The 23697-nt window shown below is 37.2% G+C and overlaps 1 protein-coding gene across 1 annotated transcript in view; it reads left to right on the top strand.

Annotated features, from left to right (window-relative positions):
• PCCA (propionyl-CoA carboxylase subunit alpha) overlaps positions 1-23697 on the top strand; it is a 201998-nt gene that overhangs the window by 28089 nt on the left and 150212 nt on the right. Inside the window, exons 6-9 of the mRNA XM_031059546.1 lie at positions 1528-1622; positions 7153-7303; positions 17186-17329; positions 19032-19106. Coding sequence (XP_030915406.1) covers positions 1528-1622; positions 7153-7303; positions 17186-17329; positions 19032-19106 — 465 coding nt within the window. The remainder of the gene's footprint in view (positions 1-1527; positions 1623-7152; positions 7304-17185; positions 17330-19031; positions 19107-23697) is intronic.

The raw sequence follows: 23697 nt of genomic DNA on the forward strand, positions 1-23697 counted from the left end.
TAGGGAATCTAGCAGTTGTCTGAAGCATCCTGGTGCTACTGCTGCTGCTAAACCTCCCCCTGCACAGGAAAGAGGTTTCTGGGAGATGCTGTAGTTTACAAAATCCTAAAATTGTCTTCTAGACTCCTTTTTCCACTAGAAAGCTACATAAATTTGTGGGAGCACAACAGAATTTTTTAGGAGGGAAAACATCTGATCTTACAGGGTGCAGAGCAGCCTGGATCTGATGCTGCACAGTGCACGTGAGTTGTCTTCATGAGTTCACTGCCTCATTTTCAGTCACATCTACCCAGATTTTTCACGCCTTAGCAACCATTGGTGTCATAGATGCAGGAATTCATCTTGCCTTGTGCCATACTTGCTCTGTGGTGCTAAAAGGAATAATAAATAATACAGATTCGTTGTCACAAATGTGAGTAGATATGGTTGAGTTCACACAGTTTGAGGAAGATTGTCTCCTTGTTTTATCTTGTTGGTTTTCAGTGTAGGACTGAGCTATTAAAGAATGAAGCATGAATATTGGCATGGGTTCCTGCAGATCAGAGCAGGAAGATAGATGGAAAAAAAATGGGCTAGAAGAAAAATTTTATAAGGAAGAAAGGGAGCAGGTGTGGTCTGTATTAAAAGAAATTGTTCTAAGAATAAGTGTAGAGTTATCATCATAAGATGGGAAGAAGTCTACTTGAATCTTCAAATTTAGTATTTGTTATTGGAAATGGCTGCATCATACCATCAATTTCATAAAGGGATAGAGTTCCTTTTCTTACTTTCTCCTCTAATTTGAAGTTGAAGAATCAATTAAGAGTTCTGCTCTGCTCAACTTGTGGGCTTCTTTCTAGCATGTAATTTATGTAGTTGGGTCTAGACACTTGATTTTTTTTCTCTCTTCCATGAACTGAAGCTGTAGCCAAGAGCTGTAGTTATTGATTTTTTAAAAAATGTCTTGAAACCACTTTTGTTTCCTTTGAAAGTACTGAGGGTGGTGCAAATTTTGTTCTCCTTAATGAAGGATAAGAAAGTTTCTGCGTTTTTTTTTTGTTCATTAAAGACAGGGCATTGTGGTTTGCCGACTAAGGAAGCTCCATTAGACGTTTTTTTCTGAAAGCTTTCGTGTGTAATTCAGGAGCAAAATTTGGCATCCTTTGAGTTTTTTTTGTTAATGCAATATTTTGCTTTTGTGTAATTTTGTAATGCAGTGCAATTTAAAATGCTTGAAAATGTAGTTTTAATCTTATTTCAGCCTTTTGTAAGAAGATCCCTAATATTCAGAAATAAAATTTTGAAGTGAGAGGGTGTTTTGCTATGTACAGACTCTACATAGAGGCTTTAGAATAGTCCCACTCAGAATTTGAAGGAATGTTCAATTAGTACTTCATATATAATTAATTTCCTACATGAGCTTTTTTCCCCCTGGCTTTATTTTTACGTTGGGAAAAAACCCCATACCCTAAATGCTGCATAACAGTATTATGCCAAAAGACCATATGCTTACATCTGTTTGTCAATAACAGTGTGTTATTGTTTCAGGTTTTGGCAGATAAACATGGCAATGCCTTGTGGTTGAATGAAAGAGAATGCTCCATTCAAAGGAGAAACCAGAAGGTTGTGGAGGAAGCACCAAGGTGTGTATACTGGATTCTTGATGTGTCTTCATAGTAACTGAAAGCACTTTTGGAAACCTGCTGGTTCTATTTATTGTACAAATGCAGGAAATTTTTATTCTATTAAAAAGCACAAAGAAAATAAATGTTTGTTACAGTCCTTTAACTGTAGTGCAATTTTGATGTTGTTCTTGAGGGTGTTTTGATTTTGCTTTACAGTATCTTTCTGTAAAAAAACTAGTGTTGTGTAGTTAATTTTTAAAATGATCTTGTATAAAATGGATTTGGATCTTACAAATCCACTGTATGTGGTATGGTTTTGTGTGTATATATATATATATGATATTTTTCTTTGAAATTCATTTTGTCAGGTAAAATAAGGAATAAGTATGAATTTTACCACAGATACAGGTATTTGACTGTTAGAGTAATTGTGTAGAGACTACATAATACTGTATATTTCCATTTGAATTGGAATATGAAGTACAAAATACTCTGCATCACTTTTAGGACTGTTCATGGTAGTAAACTAGAGATGTAGGTGTCTAGTAACTCAAAAGTGCAAAATTGTTTTAAACTTACTGGTTAAATGTGAAGCTGAGATTCCTTGCTGCTATGCAAGATATAGCCTTGCTGTGTTTTCTGTTGCATAGCAGTCATCAGTGAATACGTGTATAAAAAGGGCAGCAAGAAATTCTGATTTCAGAAAGGCAGACACAGGTATACCACTGCCTGTGGGTATTACCAGTGTAATATATTCACCAGCTGAAATGGGTTTGCCATATTTTTTATAGCACAGAACTATGTGATGCAAGAGTTTGGGATGTGAGTAAAAGCACATCACCCAAATGACATTTCTTTATAGATTCCTTATTAGTTAATGTTGAATCATAATTGCAGGACTGGCACTGTTTGACCTATATTTTAAATAAAAGAACAAAGTTCATATCTGAAGATACAAATCCAATTATAGTGCTTGTGGATTTCTTGGAACCTTATGCTGCTTATGTCTAAAGATCTTATTGTGTTGTTGTGGAAAGTAAATACTGGTCCTGATACAGTGCACATGTATACCTGAGCACTTAAATACTATCTTCTGCTTCACGAGTGTATGTAAGTGCCTGTTTTTCCTGCCTGCTCCTTCTCCATGCCTGTGGTCAATTAAAGTGGCTTGATACATCTTTCTCTCACCAGCCAGAGTGTTTTCTTTCATCAGAAATGCCAACCTTTTAATTTTCTTGGGCTTCTCTGTTGGAGTAGCCAGTAAGTTGTCTCATCCCCTCCTATGACCCTACAAGAGTGTGGGCAAGTCAATAACTTCCAAAATTTGGCATGAAAACTTTTCTTCCTTTTTGTTGTTGAATGTTTTAGACTCTGCCAGACTTCTGCTGGCAGCTTTGGAAGTGTTACCTGCCTTGTAGCCACTTGCACTTGGCTGCAGAATCCATTAATTTTCAAAGGGTTACAAGACTTGCAGATAAGCAGAGCACAAACTTCTGTGAGACACCAGAGAGACCCTAAAACCTCAAATTAACCCTTCCTGTGAATGTTGTTTCAGTTTGATAGCTTAAGGCCTCCTGGACACGACTCTTCTGGTAGGGATGAATGTAGGAAATACTGTCCTCTTTTCTCCTGTTTTAAATGGTAGCTGTTATTAAGGACTCTGAGATAGGTCAAACCTTTTTATTTTCTTTCACAAGGCCTGGGAGATAGGGATGTTATGGGCTAAATTTTTTTTTTTTTGTCTTTTGGAAAATTTAGGGCTTTGACATAGGCCTTCTCTCATGCCTTTTTTGATTTACTCTATTATGATGGCATTTTCCTAAGTGTCCAAGTTAGGAGACTGAGGCCCTTTTGGCTTTAAGAGTAACCTATGATTTTCTTTAAGCTAAGTCTGCAGCTGCTGAACTTATCCATATGGGATCATTTTGTGCTTGTATGTCTAGTTCTCCTAGGGAAATTTAGCCTTACGTTAAAAAACCCCAAACAAAACCCCCCTCTCTCTTTTGAGGAGAGAAACCCATTTAGTTCACACACTGAGGTTAAAATATTCAAGGGACCTCTGGTGTTCATGCTGGTCAATCCCCCAGATTCAAAAAACTTTGCTTGTACCCTTTTCACATGGTGAGTTTCGCGTATGAGTTGTTGTTTCCTCTGATTTGGGAACCACAGACAATAAGAGACATCCAACCATCTCTAGTTTTTTAGTTTGTGCTTGGCAGAGTTAGTGGTGCACAAAGCTTCCAGTGATGTACCATAATTTTATCTGCTTCTACTTTCACATGGTTTTGGATGTGCTGTTGTCTTCTCATTTCACAGAGGGTGACATTTAAAGAGATGAGTGACTTTAGTGGCGTTTAATAGTTCTAGTGTTGTTTTTTAGTTGAGTTTTTGTTCCTCAACTGTCCAAACTCTTTGTTCGTTTTCACAGACAGTTGCCATGAGACACTGTACTTTGGCAAGAGAAAATACAAAGGTGTGGCTGTATTTTCCTGTCTGCTGGAGTGGTTAATAAGAGATTGTTTCCCATGTGGAGAGACGAGGCCTATGGGTTTATCATAAAACCCATGGATCCTTTGGGCTTAATCAAAATTAAATGCACAAGAGTATTAACTGTCATCCTATTCAATAATTGGAGTAGTAAGTCAGAGGAGTGCTCTAAAACTTTACTTTGCTGAGCATGTGTCCTATCTAACAATATCTGAACGTGTTAGAAGCTTCTTAAAGCACTGCAAATTTGCCTCACCACTTGTGTGAAAGGAAAGGTACTCTGTTCATTTGAATGAATGTATATAGGCAGGAACTCAGCAGAAAGGTGCATTATTGAAATAGACTCTATCTACAAGTTCTCCTTAGAGTTGTTATGCATATATATGTGTCAGACTCTACATTTCTTCTCACTGTCTAGAAATCCTTGAAGGATTTTGGGTTAAGAGAAATGTGAGCCTGTTCTGTTTGTGACTGTGCATGTGATTCATAGGTCGGCACCACTTAGATGTGGGGGCAGAGCTGTGTACTCAAAACCTTTAGCCTATTTATGCCCATGGTCTGGTAGTACATAGTGAACATCTCAAACGATAATGTTTTTGGTAATTTTTTTAAACAAGCAATATCCTTGAAGAAGGGAAGCTAACCTTGACATTTAGAAAATTGAGGTTCACCGCCCCAGTGTGGTGGAATCTTCAGATGAAGGGAAAATGTTATTGATCACTTATTTATGTTTTTGTCCAAACTGAGCAGTAAATTTCCATTGATGGTGTAACTGTATTTTTCAAAATCTCAACTTTGTCTGTGAGTGAAGGTGATAGGGGTATTTTGGGAAACCTTATCTTATGAACTAGAAGTGGGGGAGTAACATCTTGCCCATGTGGGTCATTTCCATGGCTGTAGAGATGAAGTGACAAACCAATTGTATTCCCTTTGATTAACTTTACAATAACTTGATGAAGGTCTTGTGAATAAAGTGTCAGGTCTGATTTATTTTTTCTTTTTCATGCTTTTTTTTAAATGAATATTTTAAATTTTTTTGTGGTAGCTTTTGTGCTGCCATAGGAGCTGTTTGGTCTAAAGAAAAATCAGTGTATGTGTGAGGAAAAGATTTTGAAGTCAGGTTTAAAATACTGTGTTTTCAAGTGATGCCTAATTAGACTGGAGAAGAGTCTTCTTGGTTATCAAAGGTGCATTGTTAAAAAGGGGAGAAACAATGTGTTTGAAAGGTAAAGCAATAGAGGGGAATATGAAAACTTTGGTTAATTAACCAAGCCAATGATAGGGATGATCCAGTCATTTCAGAGTGTAAAGCTTAACTGTGTGGCAGAGATCAAGTTTAGCAATGTGACACCTGTGTTCCGTTCTCTGGCTGCAGCAGGCGGTGAACAGTGAGATCTCAGACCTACATTTAAAAAGTACAGGGAAGACACCACTGTAATGAAGGGGAGTAACTTTTTCATCTATATGAGAAGTAATAATGGTTTTTCTAGAAATAGAGTATGAAGCTGATATTGAGAATGTTTTGTTCTTCATAAGCCACTCATTGACCTTTCATGATCAAAGCCCTGCAGAAATTACTGACTTATAGAATGTTGTTTTTGTGTAATGTATTATCCTCTTACTGAATCAAAATAAAAAATATTATGAAACTATTTTTCATTTACCAGTGCCTGTTTTTATAAGTATGACACAGTTTTTGTGTCTTCTAATCTTCCCTTTCATCTGATGTAGGATCTTATACAGCTTTCTTGAATGAGACTTGATTTCCTTTTCCTGTTGGTCCCATTGTTTGCTAAGAAAGAAATTTTTTCCTAAATTCTGAAAATGCCTGCCTTATGGTGCATCAGAATCTGCCTATGTGGGCACTGGAATGACAGAGATGTGAAGTAGCATTTTTCCAGTAAAGAAAATTATTCCACTGTTTCCTACTTTGCCTAGATATTTGCTCACTTCTTGTGTCATGTCAAATATGGTTTGTTGTGGCAGAAGTCTCTAGCTCTTCTGTGAGTTCAGGTCTCAGTGAAGAACACCAGAGTAAGTGCTGGAAGATAAGTCCTGACCCAGCACTGGCTTCTGTCTGAGAGCAGTCTGGGGCTCCAGATGGAGCTTCACTGGCTTTGAGGCCACTTTAGATAGGTGAGGGCCCCTGATTGCTCCTTTGCAGAATAAGGGCCCACTGTTCAAGCCATCTCAAGAAATATATAACACTTGGTGGTTTTGTTTTACAGAGTAACTTAGAGGCAAGGTAGAAGTGACTGTCTATTCCCTTGCAAAAGTACTTTAAAAATGATAGCTGAGTTATGTGCCTAATGTAAGTCGAAACAAATATAAATAATAAGTGTATTTACAAGCTTATGTAAGATGAATAGCGACATGTTCTTTCATTGAAAAATCAATGTATCAGGTTGAGGGGCAACTGGGTTCAAGGCTTTGGTAGAATACCACAGAAATACATATCTATCTATCTAATCTGCATAGGTTAATCTAAATCTAAATTTATGGTACAGAAGAGAGTAATAAGCAAAATGTGTTGCTTCCAGAAAGACTTCAGAGTGTTATGATTCACTGGCCCAGTGGAAGTTGTGGAGTGCTCTCCTAGAATGAAGGACCTTGGCATTTGGGCAGCGTTCACAGTGGCTCCCAAAGTGGTAGCTGAGCTGCTCTTTGGGTGCCCTTGAGTGTGTCCAAGATTTGTGGAAAAGAATGTATTGCAATTAATGTGGATAATAAGTATGTCTTCTAAGATCACATTGGTTTCTATGTCCTTTTTTCATTTAATTTGCATTATTTTAGATCTCACTGTTTTAAGAGCGTTATTTTATATTTAGAGAATATGGTTATTAATCCTGAATTTCTTGTGCATTAGCAGTAATTGTAAAGCATACAGTGTATCTATTTAGGGACAATATAAGCGTAAATACATACATTTGACAGTTTTGATATATTTTCATAACTTTTAATAATGGTGCTGTCCTCTTTTGACCATAGTTTAAACAGAAAAGTAAATGATAGAATAATTACTATTTTTTAACTAAAAAAAGTCATTGTTTCTGTATTGCAGCACTTTTCTAGACCCTGAAACTCGAAGAGCAATGGGAGAACAAGCAGTAGCTCTTGCCAAAGCAGTAAAGTATTCCTCTGCTGGAACAGTAGAATTCCTTGTAGACTCCAGTAAGAATTTCTACTTCTTGGAAATGAATACTAGACTTCAGGTAAGAAAAACAACTCTTCAGATTCAGAAAAGTGTTATTTAAATAAACAGACCATAACCTTCTCCCATATTTAAGGGTCTGTTCCTGCAAAGATTTAAACATAAGTATCTTGATGCGTGTGAGCACTTCCCACTGAACTTAAAAGATCTACTCACTGAAAAGATCTACTCACATAAGCCTGACCATACAAGACTTTGCAGCAGTGAGCCCTTGCACAGCACTCAAGTAAATGTTCAGAGCTTTTTCTCTTTGTTACACTTGACCTAAAGACCTTGAGAAAGGTCACTGCTAAGTGCCGCTGTGAGTTCACAGTAAGTGGCTAGCCACTGTGCTCTGAGGTTTTCCTGAAGCCTACTGGTCCCTGAAGTTTCTTTCTTACTTTTTATACTTTGATGATCACTTGCTGAGTTTCTCTAGGAGTGTGATTGAAACAATCTGTGTATATGAACAATAAAACACTAAGCAATCTGCATATGATTGAAATCGTGACTTGAATGCAGCTGTGTAAAAAGCATCCTGACAAGATGAAGGATTTTTGTGACAATTCATGTAGTCAATTCTAGGGTACAGTGCAAGTGAAGAGATGAACCCCTCTACCACTTTTTTGACTGCTTGATGGATTTCTGGTCATAAGCTAAGGAAACAAGTATATAACTTGAAGTCTGGATATTATTCCTGAAGACCAAAAGAGTGTTCAACTTGTAAGCGAGTCCTGAGCCATTCTGTTGCCTTTATCCTTCTTTTCTCACTTTGTTAAATAACACCAGAAAGACTGAAATGTAGAATCAAGCACCAGTTTGTTAAGCTTCCCATTCTGTTTTAGCTACATTTCATTAGGGTTATGCCCTGTGTGCTGCTTGTACGTGATAGAACATAAATGAGATTCTCTGACATCTTTGCATGACCTTATGTAACAACTGGGTAAATTTATGATTAGGTAAGTTTATGTTTTGGGTAAAGAAGTTAAAGAGCATTTGGGGAGTGTTATGATCTTCTGTGCCAGGGGAAGACTGCTGGTAAATTTTTTCTTGCCTTGCAGGACAGAAGTGGTTTTGGAATTAGCCATGACAATCACTTCACGTGCCTTTGCTAGGCACTATCAGGTCCACCTTAGATTCTGTGAGAGGGAGTGGTGGTTAATGGCAATGTATAGTTCATTAAAATATTATAAATAATTCTCTCACTTTGGTCATATTCTTTACACTTTCCCTCATCTTGTAGTTTTTGAGCCAATGTTTCTTTGGTGACTCCACATGCTTCTTTACATAGAAGAAAATTAATTTATGGTTTTCTGCATAGAAAACCATAAATTCTACCAGAACTTCAAAACCATTTCCTTGCTGTAGTATTATTGACCATGAGTTCCTAAATGGGATTAGTGATGGAATATCCTTGGGCTCCCCTTTATGGGCTGTTTTTAAGACATTCTGTGCTGTTTTGCAGTGTCTTCACCCTGCAATACCCACTGGTACGTGTTTGTAGTCCCAAATTTCTAAGGTCTCCACATAGGCAGGAAGAAAGCTTTCACAATTCCACGTTTAAGGACTTTGCACTCCTTTTGAAATATAGCATAATAAGTATGACAATCCCCTGTAATAGCAAACTCATTCTTTACAACTCATAAAGCAATTTACTAATCTTAAATTAGACTACTAGTTTAAATATTCTCTACCTCTTCTATCCTGACTTTGGATTGTCTCTAATTAGCATTTTATCTTGAGTCTGGAGTGGTAATTGTCTCTGATTTTTCCCCAGTCTTACCCAATTGATCTCTTACTTCTCCCAAGTCTCAAGATTTACTTTCTGTTCAACTAACAGTTATGCAACTAATGTATTGTGCTTGCTCCCTACTGTTAAGAGCCAAACCTAGAAACTCTACTGGAGCTTGTCCAGCTTTAACTTCAGGACCAGGATAGTCTCCAGATGTTCCTGTATTGCTTCAGTCTTTTTTTTTCCTTTTGCATCTCCTAACTGTGATCAGTGACTAACAGATTCACTTGCCTTGTTCTTGCTGAACACTCCACAGCTGGAAGAATTTTCCAAAATGATGGGTGTCTGATCCATAAATGATCCTCTTAAGATATTTGTCAGTGTGCATTAGACACAGTTACCTATCACCATCATCAGAACATTTCTACTAAATGATGCATTTTGTGTCTGTTTTAATGTTTCAGCAATCTCTGATCAGATCACTGTCACATTTTTAGTTTAGATACAGACTTCAGAATATTCTTGCTAACTAAACTGTGTCCAGTATTTTGCACTGCGTGTTGATATCTCCCCTCCCTCTCTGTGGTGTATGTTTTGGATGGCTTTCAGTCTTTCTGGTAAATTATTTTGCAGTAATCAGAGTTGTATTGTTATTTTGCTGGTTTTTTGGGGACTCTTTGGGAATATTCCTTTTCTGTTGTATAGTTACACAAAAGAAGTGTAAATAGCACCTTGAAGGAAGTTGATATTTTATTTAGGTTTTGTTTTAAGTCTTGCTGCAATACTATGCAAGACTGGGAAGCAAAAGAAAATTGGTGAATCAGCTCCATTGTGTCTTTTGTATGCTACACAAATTTGTTACAGATGTTTTACTGCCTCTAAGTGATTCAGCTAGAATGGCTTATTATTTGCTGTTGGCAATGTTCTTTTGTTGTATTTGCTTTTCTTCCATCTTTGAGGCTAGCTAGTATGAGACATAAGACTTAGGACTGGATGATTGCATAGTAAAACTAGTTCCTACTTTCCACAAGAGGACATAGAGATGTCTGCCCTAGAAGCTAGCAGAGAACTTCTGGGCATTTTTGCAGTAGTTTTCAGGCAGTTACCACTGTTAAAGTTGAGGCAGACCAGATGTTGAATATCTGATTCTTTATAGCTGCTCATAGTGTGGTGTGTTTTCTGTTGCCTAGTTGTCATCAGCCTAATCAAGGGCAGTCCTGGTCCAGAACAACTTATCAAGAGCTTGCAATCAATACAAAGTTTCAGACCCCTTAGACTGATAGCCTTTCTGGCTTCCTAATTATGTTAAAATCTCCTAAGGTACTTCAGAAGTGCTGGCTTTCGCCAGAAAAGTTTCTTCTTTTCTTCACTGGAAGAATAGATGTTGTTTCTCTTGGACTTTATATGAAGGAAGTCTGTGGTCTGTAGTTAAAAATATCTGTTAATACATGTGTGTGTGGTGTAGCTAAGCCTCATACCTGTGAAACAGTGACAGCAAAGGGAAAATATCCCATATTTTAGATGTTTGCAGTACCTTAAAATGAGAAACATCTCTCTTGTTGGCTAGAGAAACACTGAGAAATGTACAATGAGTGATGTGAATCGAGCACTTACCGTCAATACAATTGATATGTTTGTGTCTCAGGCCGGTTCCCAACCCTCTGCCTCCCTCATGAGTTGTGAGATTTAAATAACATGTGAGTACTCCCTTCCTCCTCAAAATTAACTGAAATTGCTTAATGTAATTGAAAAGATAATATGTGTAGATTGGAGTTGAGAAATATGGTAATTTCAATGGTTCTTCTTTTCATGTGTCAGTTTGAGTATTTTTGTCACCACTTTTTAGGAAATAATTAATTTTGTAGAATAATCTGATGTGTTTGTGAGAGATTTTCTAAGAGCAAATGGCATGCATATGTTTTTAGTTTACAGTTGTCAAAAGAATATTTTATGTAAATGTTTTTAAAGTAACTTGATTCTAAGGCACAAAGTGAAGGTAAGTAACCTTCCACAGACCTATAAAACATTACCCAATGCTAAGACTTTCGTTTATCACTTGCTGGGTTTTCATGAGATTTTACTGACCTTTGGAAAATTATGTATTCCAGATATTTTTTTTTTTTGCAAAACTGGCTATGACTAGTGTAAAACATGGGAAGAATTTTTGCATGCAACATGTCTTTCCTTTTCATGTTTGTCCATCTATGAAAATATATGAAGTGTGATAGGAAAATGTCTAAAAGTAGGTAGAAATACTGTTGCAGATGATTTGGATCTCCACTGCTTATAAATTCCTGGTTCTAACAGCCGCTTAATTGTATCTCTATTCTGTTGTTCATCACCAGCGAGCACCTGCTACATGTTTGCTTAGTAAAGGATATTAGTGCTGGAAAATATTGCAGCTGCACTATATGTAGCAGTAACAAAAAATACAAATAGCAAGGTGACGAGCTGAGTCCAGATTGCCGCCTAAAGCCACAGAGGGGTGGTGACTTTGGTATGTACAGCAGAGCCATGGGATGGCAAGCAGTGATCTCACTGTCTTGGTTGCATGGAGCTGCCTGGAGGATGACTTGTGATAGGTGGGCAGGAGAATGGGAGCAGAGAAACGGACTGTCAGGAGTTAGAGGAGTAGATTTCTGTGAAGTCAGAATGGTGGGCTGTCAAAGTAAAGTCTCAAGCTGCTGTTTCTGCTGTTTACTGAGACTTCATATTTCCTAATACTGGATTCTTGTTTACTGTGACAACACTTTGTTTCAGTCATTTTAAATAGTCTAACAAACAGTGTCAGATGGTAAAGACTTTCAATTGCTGCTAACCTGGGCTGAATTTGAACTACTGACCTAAAGGTGAAAGGTCTCTTATCCCATTACCAATCCTCTAAGCCCACCAGAATCCATTCTGCACACAGTTTATACCAGCTGTTCATGGCCATTTTTAGAACTGAAAGAAAAGGTGATTTTACTGCCAAACAACAGTTCTTCACACAAGAGGGTCAGCCGACAACAGTTAACCAAATTTTTGCCACATTCTTGCCTCCTAATACAACTTCCATTATGTATCTACTGGTTGTCTGCTTTTCAGGCTTCCCAAAAGAACCACAGAAAAGCATTGCTAATTGTTGTTGACAGAAGAGAACAACATTGTTTGTGTAAGTCATTGAATCTGAAAGATGCCATTAACAGTGCTGCCAAGGCATGGAGTGATATCTTAGAGATGACATTCCCATGTAACTCTCATAAAATACTATTAAAAAAGTAGAGAAAGAGGAGACTACTTAATAAGTAGAGAAACAAAAGGTCATGCTTCAAAGGGTACATTAGTTTCTTTGCTTTGGTGAATTTGATGTAAAGTAAACCAAAGAATAGCTGCAGTGTGACCAGAGCCATCTTGAATGAAGTCATCTAAGAAAGCTTTAACACCACAGCTAAATAGAGTAAAAACAGGAATTCAATCTTTAGGAAATAAAGTACTGCTTTTGTGGATACTAGTTTCTTTATTTTCTTACAAGGAGTATGTAGTGGAAAGGAAATTGTGTAGAATTACTAAATTTAAAGAAATTTTTTTTTTGAAGTGCAGGATGTTAATTGAGAAAGTGATGTTGAAATTATGAGCTAATTGACTTGTTGACCTAAAGTGTATGCTGTTTGTCGAAAACACAGAAAAGATTCAGAATTCATAGGCCATATAAGATATGTCTGTCCCATACAATGTAGAAACAAATCCTTGCAAAAGCAAATTGAGATCTGTGTCAATGATTATTGGAATATAACTTCCTATGAGGAAGTAAATTAAATACTTTTTCTAAGTTATATGCTACCATTAAAAAGCTAGTTTGTACTGAATGCCTGTGCATTAGTTTTTATTTCTACATCCTACTTGGGAAACAATAAAAGAAGTCTACCTGAACATCTTAGCCAATGGAGATTTTTGTAGTAGTGATTGCCTTCAGTTCTTCAGTTGTATACTAATAAGTCAGAAAACAAACAGCAAGTGTTGTTATATAGGATGCCTGTTTTTACCCAGTTATGAATTCCTCCTTCCCATTCATTCTGTATATTAGTGTTTGTTTTTCAATAGCCTTTATGAGAAGCTGTTTTTTTGCTGTGTGCTTCCAAACCCCATGTACATGTGAACTATTTTGCAGAGAGATGTGACCCCAGTGTGCTCCTGCTTGTAGTTGTCAGGAAGCTTGCATGCCTGAAGAGCAGAACATGTGTGCACTTCTGTTGCTGTTCAGTTCTCCGAAATAGAAACCAGGCTTACTGAAATACAGGGAGTTGAGAAGCATCTGTAAGTTGGTGAGTTTGGGTCAGTTGATACTGGATTTGGCTGCAGCAGCAAAGCCTGTGGGACTCCAGGTGAATCACATTTCCTGGAATCTGAGGTGTATGTTGAAAGTTAGTTTTGAGATTATTTATCTGAATGTAAAGGGGTATATGACACCAGCTAGGGACTTACGGTAGTAGGGGTGACATAGGCTGTAGTTTTAAGTCTACTGAAATTTAGATTTTTTTGGCTGATGTGGCGTGCTTGAATGTTCCAACTGGTGTGTGAGTAACTTGATGCCTTATACACACAGGGACAAGAGCAGTCTGTGAGTGTCCAGGAGTGTTTGCTGTTAGATCTGAGTACCTTGATAGTCTTGAGAAAAATGTGTCCCAGAATTATTCCCCTGAATATAAGGGGAGCAGTCATCCCTTATTTAATTCTCACCTCCTTCTGTCCATAAAAAGTGCATGACTGTTTTTGTAGCTGTGGATGAACCCCACTATGTTAAAGCTTTAAAACCACTGGCAGTCACAGAGCAGGAGGAAAATTAGGAGCCTTTCTGTACTGTTCTGGTGATGGATGCTAACTGGCCTGTGATGTTGGTAGGTTCCCCAACTCTTATATACCTGCTTTACCATCTATAAAATGGGACCTAATTATTATTTTCTGACAGGCTTTGCCACTAGTTTCTCTTGCTGTATAAATGGGAAAGGGTTAGTGAAGCAAAAACGCTTGCAATACTCATGGGAAATCTGGTTGCTGTGATATGTCTTAAGAGCAGTAGATCCAGTATGAAGGGGAAGCACTTTCCCTTTGCTCTGTATAGCTATTGCTGGTCATAGCAGATATAGCTTTGTGGACTTGAAAGCAGGAATATAAGTGGCATCTTAGAAAGTCTTAAGACTTTTTAAAGGTGGTATATATCATTCTTAAGTGCATTGAAATGATGACTTGTTAGCAACTGTTTATGAGCAGACTTTGTATAAGTAAAAGAACTGATAGTAAAGGTGTTACTTTTGGCAGCTAATTAATAGAGAGTTTTTGCTGATCAATTTTTTCTGCCTGTCCTGTTGAGAATAAGGTAAAGCTGCCTTGATACATCTATGATCTGTAGAATGCTTGCTGCAGACATGTCTGGTTTTGCCCTTTGTGTTGAAGTCAGCAGTAATGTGTGAATGTAGCTACTGTTGTATAACCATACCAACATTGGCTCTTTAATGGCTGGGGTTCACTGGCAACATCTTGGATCAGTCAACTGCAAAACCGAGTATGGCCTAAAGCTGAAGGAGTTGATCGATTGAGTGAGATTCCAGCTCCATTTGTGAGCAAACTTGCATTTATCTTGTCAAAAATTTACTACTTGACTTAGTCTCCATATGCTGGCAAGTAGAGGCTGCTGATGGAGAGGGGATATAGCATGAAATGAATAGACGGAAATACAACAGGCAGGCAGAATAAAGACAGCACCTGAAGTAGAAAGTGGAAAAGAGGGAAGTGATTTAAGTCTAACTTTTAAGAGTGATTTTTACAACAGATACAATTACTTTAGGCAATTATTAGTTATAGTTGTTATGGAGATTTCAAGACTAAAGTTCTTTTCTACTATATGTCATCTGATGGTCTTAATGAATATAAAAATGCATTAAAATGTATTTGGTACCCCAAATTAATGCTACAATTGGAATCGTCTATGTTGTGCCTAAATAGTAGTAGTTGAAGCAGAGTCCTGAAATAAAGTAGGACTTCTCCCCACCCCACAAAAAACCCCTCAACATTTTTTCCTATACATATTTTCTGAATGCTGCTTTGTGTGGAGACACAAAGGGAGTATTTTGAAGAAACAGAAGAAAATATTGACCGAGTCAAAGATCTGTATTGAAGAATGGATTAAATAAATGTTTGTGAGTCTTAAGAAGCAAACAACAAAAATATTTTTCTTTTCAGAGACATTCCATCTTATTTTGATCATCAACAATAAAGCTGAAAACAACAATGAAGCTATTGAATCTGGAATGCCAATTGCTATCCAAGAAAAATGGCAGTATAACTAAATAATGCAAATGTCTTTGGAAAAAGAAAAAGTATTTTAATTATCTGGAATGTTAAAATTCCAAACATGTTCCCAACTCAAAGGTAATCTTTTAAAACTTAAATTCCAAAGTAGGAAAATAAGTTCTGTTGTCCAAATGTGAATGTGTGATAAGTAACTTTCTATTAAAACGTAGGGAGTTTCTATTAAAACTTCAAGTCTTAATAGAAACTTCAAGTCTTAATAGAAATTGAATTGCTTCAATTTAACACTGCAGGATAGACACTGAGATGTTTCATAGGTTCTCAAAATACTGTTATTAAGCTTGACATGCTGGAGAGTATCATGTGTTAGGTAGAATCAAGATTGAATCCCAAAGGTACATCCTTAAACTGTATAATCAGATTCCCATTTCAATGTCATTTTTGTCCTTCAAAGAATAGGTGCTTGTTTCAGTGATGATTTGTCATTAAAATTATGTCAAAATGTCTTAAAATGTTGTTGAAACTCTAAACAAACTCATAGCACACACAGGGCTAATTATGGATGCCATCTGTTTGTTTTTACAAAGCTTTTTTTCTTAAAGACCAAAGCATCTACTTGTTCTGGTAAGCCACAATGTTGTTATAATGACTGAATGTTTTCCTTAATACTGTATACTTGAAGGAAGAAAGACAAGTGGTTTGGTCAGTGACCTTTTCCTGTGTCAGAAAAGGTACATAGTATGACATCTCACCATAAACAGTTGCGAAGTACGTTTTCTTGAGGTATTTTTCTGCTTGGAGCACAAACATTTTATAACAAAAATGGCAGTTCTGTCGTGGTTTCTATATGGAAGAGGTATAGCTGTTTCAGTTGGAAGAACGTGCTTTTAGCATGCCTACCTTTTACTTGATCGATGTGGTGGCGATCAGAGGAATCACCTTGGTTGCTTTTTACTGTCCTGTACCCAATTAAAGGCTTTTTAAAGTTAACCAAGGTGCTCATTTCTCTGCCCATTTGAAGGCAGAAGTGAGTCTGCACGTGCCTGTGCGCGCCCACGTGTGCATGCTTGTACGCGCATCCCACGTGAGCGCGAGTGACGGCAATTCCCAGGGCAGCCTCTTCCAAAGCCGTTAGCGGCAATTTGCAGAGCGCACAGAGCCGCTCTGCTGGTCCAGCCCAGCTATTGTGCATGCTAAGCACTAAACAGATAAGTCTGGAGGGGGGAAAAAAATTGAAGGATCCATCTGCTCATTTCTGCTACACTGCGCTGATGCAAGATTACGCTAATCTGGTTGCTTGTCAGGACAGGTTAGTGAAAGAAGGCGAATGGGTGAGATATAGGCTACGCCGGTTCTCTGGAAAATTGGTAGCGGCTCCTGTATGTGCCATGTTAAGTGTAGCAGAATGGGTTGATTATCAGCTACTTGAAGATTTTCAGTTAAAATATAGTTGTGGCCACAGTGTGAGTCTCTTCAAAATAGAATTGAATAGGAAAAGCTTCTGAACAAAGAAAAATTAACAAAGAAAAATTGTCACCAGATGCATTTGAATTTGTAAAATAAGTGAAAAAAAAACCCCCAACTAAACAAAAAACCCCTACAAACCCCCAGATCCTCCCAGGTCACCTCTCTAGTTTTCCTTTTGTATGCTGCTCCGAGTTATTGTAATCTGCTAATTATTTTTTTGTGTTCTCCATGCAAAGACAGCAGTTCCTGGAGTTTAAGTAGGGGTTTTTTTTTGTGGAGAAAGACAAAAATAGAAACATAGTCCTTTTCTGTTCTTTTGCAGGTGAAATTTCTTATTTATCTGTGTTTGTTTACAGAGAGGTGCTTTTTTTTATTGGTTGCTTTTTGTTACCTACTGACTGACAGTTCTTGACCTTGCAGGTTGAACATCCCGTCACAGAATGCATTACCGGCCTGGACTTAGTCCAAGAAATGATCCGTGTTGCCAAGGGTTACCCTCTCAGGCACAAACAGGCTGATATTCCCATCAATGGCTGGGCGGTTGAATGTCGAGTTTATGCTGAGGTAAATGAGTGGTAATGGGGAGGAGGGGGTAGGTGGTTGAATTGCGGCCTAATAATACCCAGGTGTGGATAAATGCCAAGGTGAAATCAAGGAATATCATATGAAAGTCATGATTTCGAGCATGTAACACGAATGGTTAATGAGGTTTTGTAGAATTGTCGAGTTCTTATTTTTTAATTAAAAATATGGTGTGTGTAGTTTTTTTTCTGAAAGTTGAAAGTAAAGATGATAAGAGAGAGGTAAGCAAATATCATTAGAAATAAGCCTACATGTTCAGTACACGTTTAATGATGCTGGAGTTATTTACCAGAGTTAACCACTCTTTGTAAGTTTCTGAAATGTGTAGTTGAAACTTGTTGACTTTAAAAGACAGTTGAAATTCAATGTCTTACAGAATTTTTGTTGTTTTAATAAAACTTTTGAAAAGGTTGTTGAAAAACCAAGTTACACATTTTCTGAAACCACAGTTTATAGGATAAACTTTCAAAGCACATTCCAAAACAATAACTATAATTATGGTGTGAGTCTCTATCTTACCTTAAAAAAGCTTATGAATATTTAAATCCCATTTTCAAGCACCTTCAAGACATTTTGATATTATGTTTTTTTGGTGTCACTTTTGATACATGAAAATGCAAATTTGTTAAGTAAAAAAAAAAAGTAATTGAATCACAGAGTAATTTGGGTTGGAGGGGACCTTGAAGATCATCTAGTCCCAACCCCCCTGCCATGGGCAGGGACGCCTTCCACTGGATCAGGTTGCTCAGAGCCCTATCAGAGCCTGGCCCTGAACATTTTCAGGGGTGGGAGCTGGAAAATAAGGCCTATCTTCCTTCATTTAGTTTCAGGAACATTTTAGGTAACTCTGCATTTCAAAACTAATGCAGCACCTTGAGACATTTTTTTCCTTGCTTAACTGTTGGAAATTTTGTTACCTAGACCATCTTATATGATGGTGGTTTTTTTTCTTTTTACCTCATGACATGCACAGAACCTCCAAATTGCTCCACTGATTCAAAGTTGTATAGACTATTCTGATAAAGAATAAATATTTGTCCTGTGACTGGCATGGAAACTATTCTGAGTTTTAGTAGGCTTTACAGTGGAGTAAGTGATGCTTAGGCTTTTTTATTTTGTTCATCTTAAATCCCCTTACATTTATGAGTAATGAATCCAGCTACTTTGCCATGAATTAGATTATTCTGTAGGCCATATATTTATTTGTTTTCCTATTAAGTTTGTATTAGTGTTGCATTATGTACATTAATGTAGGAGGTTTCCAGTGGCATAAAGATCAGTTTGACTTCTTAAGATAATTGAAATTCTAACTGCCCTTTTTATCTCCGAAATTTTTTCTTATACTCTATTTTCAAGCCTGGACTCCTGAATACTTTCCCATCCTTCTTCCAAGTGTAGCTAATGAAAATGTCATCTTTGTATATTTTATTTTGGTATATTGTAACTGGTGCAGAATACTTATTTCCTTTTTTTTTAACTGATGCAAGAGAATTTATATACTTCCATTTCTTTATTTGGATTTGTGGGGGCAGATGGATGAAGAAATGTTCTTTGACACAAGTAATTCTGGGCAAAAAAGCAGAGTCATTCCAGTAGCAGTTTCTGTTATGCTTAAAGCTTTTAAACACTCTCTCCTCCGCATCTGCAAAAGCTTAATGCTTTCTCATGTTGAATTTTTTTCCAGGACCCCTACAAATCTTTTGGCCTACCATCCATTGGTAAACTGTCTCAGTATCAGGAACCATTGCATGTGCCAAGTGTAAGTAACTCTGTTCTGGTTTTTTGTAGCTGCTGAGTTTCTCGTATATAAAGACTATAAATACTCAGCAGCTTTGTAAACCAGACCTTTTTTCCAGCTTTTTGCCAGAGTGGGGACAGGACATGGCAGTACTGATTTGTGCAACCTGAAAAACTGCTTAAATGTGAACAGTTCCAAGCTGGATTAAAAATGTTCAGATTGGGTATAACAGGGAACCAATACACGTTGAAATGGTTTGTTCTATAACTTTCAGCTTATGTTTTTCAAACCCAGCTTTAGTAAATATACTTGTGGTCATTAAAAATGACAGTAAACTTTTGAGTCAGCTCTTTAAGCATAGAGAACTGGGGACGCTGGTGAGAAACTGCTGGTGATTTTTATTTAGTTTTGTAGACTTTAAAGAGGAGTTTCTTACAGTGCTTATTATGTGTTTCAGGATACAGCCTAACCATATAGAATAGGTGTTTAGCAAACAATGTTTTCTGCTGGGTGTAAAGAGCAAATACACTGCCTTTCTGTAAAATCAAGGTAGTCTTAAATTATAAGTGCACATATACATGAGTGACACTGTGTCAGTACAATGATGAGACTGTACCATCTGTGAATACAATTATTCAGTCTGATTGCTTGCACGGAAAATACTGAGAGATTACAGGAGGAATCTTAAATGTGGAGTTGTTATTGGATATATGATTTATTTCGCTTTTTAAATTGTTTTTGCCTGTGTACTTTCCAAAGGGACCTGACCCTTTCTGGTCTTTAAGGCTTCATGCTGTGTTCAAAGCCTGAAAGCAGAAAAAACCTGTGAAGATCTAAAAGGCATTATGTGCTCTTAAAGAGGAGATGAGGCAAAAAGGTATCACTGGATGTATCTAAACTTATTTTTAATGAAACAAAGAGTGTATTTAATAAGAATTTATAATGAGTACTCCAGTGGTTGTTAGAAGTTTTCACCATGTTGTAATAGCTAACACGATGTCAAACATTTTGCCCTTGCAAGTTTTTGCAATTTACAATTTTCCAAACGTGAGACCTGTTGAAAGTACAAGTGATAATGGACAAACTATACCCCCTACAGTCTTTGTCCCACCAAATATTTCTTCAATTAATGCTGCAGCAGGAGTTTTATGTAATAACATTTGCGCTCGTGAGCCATCCATACAAAGAAAAAACAATTAAAATGCCTTAAATGTTCTGCTTACTGCTGTTATTTGCTTGTGTGAATGTTGCATGTCAGCTAAATGGACCACGGAATAGATAAAGTGATTGGGTGTAGGAGAGTGCACACTAAGCTTTGTCTATCATTATTGCTGGGAGCAATCAAATTGATGCCAGCAGGACAGTAGACGCGTTGACAGCTGTAATTATGTATCTCCATGGTGATCACTTTTGGCCTGTCATGGAGGCCCATGAGTCCCCTCCCTTGCAAGCATTTAATCAGATTGGGCTGTCACTTGTCAGGTAGATGGGGTGGGCTGGGAGTTGTGCTTAGGGGGAGAGGTGAATTGAAAATGAAGGTGGGAGACGCCTGATTGCTTCACGTAGTCCATCGTGGTACCAAAGAAAGAGATTTTAATTACACTGGAGGCTTCAGAGCATTGGGTTGAGGAGCTCATATGGAGTCTCTAGGCTTCTCTTCCTGTTTACTTCCCCAGTCATATTAAAAAATAGAAGAACTATTTTTATGTAGGTACTCATGGTTTGGTGTCTTAATACATATATTTCTGCTAGCATGAAACGAATTTCTCTCCTGAGAATGTCGTGCTGCAAAGAACAAAATTAATGTGGCTAAAAAGGTACAGCGTTACAGACCCATTGTGTCGTGGTGTTTGTTTTCTGCATTTTAAGTTTTAGAGTTGTCAGCAATTTGGTTTGAGAAAAATTAGCAGAGACTTGTAGCGTGTCACAGCAAGTTCAGCTTATGTGTATTGCCAAATGTATTGGCAATTCATTTCTTCTGTGTCTCAAGTTAGTTCTGATTTACCATGCCTCCTGTGTGTCAGCTGCCCATGTTGATGGAACTGTTGAGCATGGCTGTGTGAGAGCCATGTTTTGCTTAGCCATGGGGAAGAATATGATGGCTATTTTTGTCATGTAGTTTCTAATTTCCTTAGAACATGGTGCTCATAAATACCAAATTTTTTTTCGTCTTTGATAATGAAGCTGAAGACAGGTGACTATAAACCAGCCCCTTATGTGTGATAGTGAGCTTTGATGTTTGGTACTCCTACACATGTTCTGCTATATCTGGAGAGCTGCAGCATTGCTCTCTGTCACTGTGAGCAGTAGTCTGGTATTTTAATGACTCTTACCAGGAAAAGAAAATTCTCAGACCCAGATATAGCAAAGAATTGAGAAATACTAGAATCTGTTTGTGTTCCTAAATGGAATTTGATGCATTAAGAGTTCATTGCAGGACTGAGACACAGATTATGCTTCTCCCCAGGCCCCCCCACTTAAGCATTTTTTATTCATTTTGCTGTTGTCCTAATGTAATAACACATGAGGATAATACAACAGCAATAAAGTGTTGGGGCTATAATATGAATGAGCTCTAGGCTACAGCAGGACCTTTAACCCTAGCTTTTCCTAAATATCTTAAATACTGAGTAAAAGAAAGGAACTATATTAAACAGAAGTAAATGCTGGAGGTCTAATAAATATTGCTATTATTTATCAAGTTCAGCACATTATAGTGAGTAGCTGTTGAATTAGGGTTTCTTGTTCATCCAATATTCATTAAATTCTGTCACACCATATAGTTTATAAAATCACCTACTGTTACCAGGCTCTGAAAATGTAAGCACCACAGGGAGAATTTAAGATAGTATAAACATATTTCTTTTTTGCTGTCATTTTTTGGTCATCTTGCATTTATTTTATGAAAATTAACTTCCATAGAGGACTCCAGATATTTTTAAAAGTAAGTTATGAAGTAGCTTAAGTAGTTTATATTCTCTGTAGCCTTTTCAAGATATTGTGATTAGGGAAAAATGTGAATTTTGTAGTGGTCACGTACATCTGTTGTATATGAGCAGAAACATAGAGCCAGGCAGAGCATATAGTTGGCATAGCCTCAGAAGTCTTAGTTAACTTTAGGGTCTGACTAACCTGCTTATTGTGGGCCTGAGTTATGGACCTTTCATATGTTTTTTTCTTTATCAAGGTGACATACATGTGTCAGTACTTACCTAAGCATATATAAAGCACTCCTGAAAGCTTGTGTGCAATCACTTTATAGGTGCTGCTTCAGACACAAAAGGCACAGTACAATTCAAGAATGTGTGGAGTATGTATGTCATACCTTGTCTTATGTATGTATTTATTGAGTATTAGGAAAAAATGTCAGGGGCAGAGGATTTCTCTGGAACTGAGTAGGTAAATTCTTTCTGACTTAAATGTGAGAACATGTGCATTGACTTTATACATGGACAACTGTTCTGTGAGAAAGGATGGTTTAGCAGCTGGAAGAAAGGAAGCTGAGAAATACACTGCATGTTTTTTGTGTAATCATGACATGTCTGAACTACCTTCTCATCAGTAACTAATGTTAAATGTACCTGATGTGAGTAGTGGGGAGCCCAGTTAAGCGCAGATAAAGCACATTCAGATAAGAATCTATTAAAGTGGTACAGAAGCAATGCTGCCTTTACATGTGAATAAGTATAGAAAAAAAAAGTAAATATGTAAATATAAATATATGAATACAAACATGTGAATAAGTGAATTTCTTCCTAAAATAAACATAATGTCCTAAGAACTAGTCAGACAATGTTTTTTACTAAAGAAAGTGAATACACCTGCTAGGGTATCTTTTTATGTCATTTGGATAATAAAGTCATCATCATGCCCTCATGTGGATTCTCTAGACAAGAGGTTCTACATGTGGTCCCTTGATAATTGCCTAAATTAAAATATTAAAGGCCTAACAGCCGTTGTGTTGACCTTTTTCTGCCTTGCTGCAGACAGATGAGCTGCTGTTTATTACAAAGGTTCCTTCCCACAGGTGAAGATTTAAGTGAGATTCCAGGACCCTCTTTCCCACCCCTTTACAATGCAGTATATCAGAGTCCTGCTGTTTCAACAGCTTTGATTAGAGCCCTCCATGCTTATGATGCCCAGAATGCATTTATCACTCGAGTTATTTTGATTAGTTTAAAAAAAATATTTCGAATTCCAGTGCTCAAAACCAGCAATTTAATAAATATTTATTCCCCAGAAATTGCTCATTTGAAAAGTTTTATATGGCTAACCTCATTGTTACAGTGATGAAATCAAACTGAGAGATGAAAACAAGAATCAGCAATATACAAACTATCTTGTTGGCTGGTTAACAGCAATCAGCCTCTTCAAAAGAAATTTTTGAACTCATGTTATTTTTTTCCATGAATATTGCAGAATCAGAGCTTTAATTGGGGCTGTGTCCTTACAAAGCAAAGCCATGGAAAAAGCTGTGTAAACATTAAAGCCTCAGGGGAAGAGCAGCAACAGAAAAAAAAAGTTTAACAGTTGAGAGGGTGAGACAGAGAAGGAAAGTGTTACAGACATGAAAACCATAGGCTCAGTGTTCCTATGGAGCTGATAAGCTGAG

Source organism: Geospiza fortis, unplaced genomic scaffold, assembly GCF_000277835.1.
Source record: "Geospiza fortis unplaced genomic scaffold, GeoFor_1.0 scaffold84, whole genome shotgun sequence".
In the NCBI taxonomy this organism is placed as follows: domain Eukaryota; kingdom Metazoa; phylum Chordata; class Aves; order Passeriformes; family Thraupidae; genus Geospiza; species Geospiza fortis.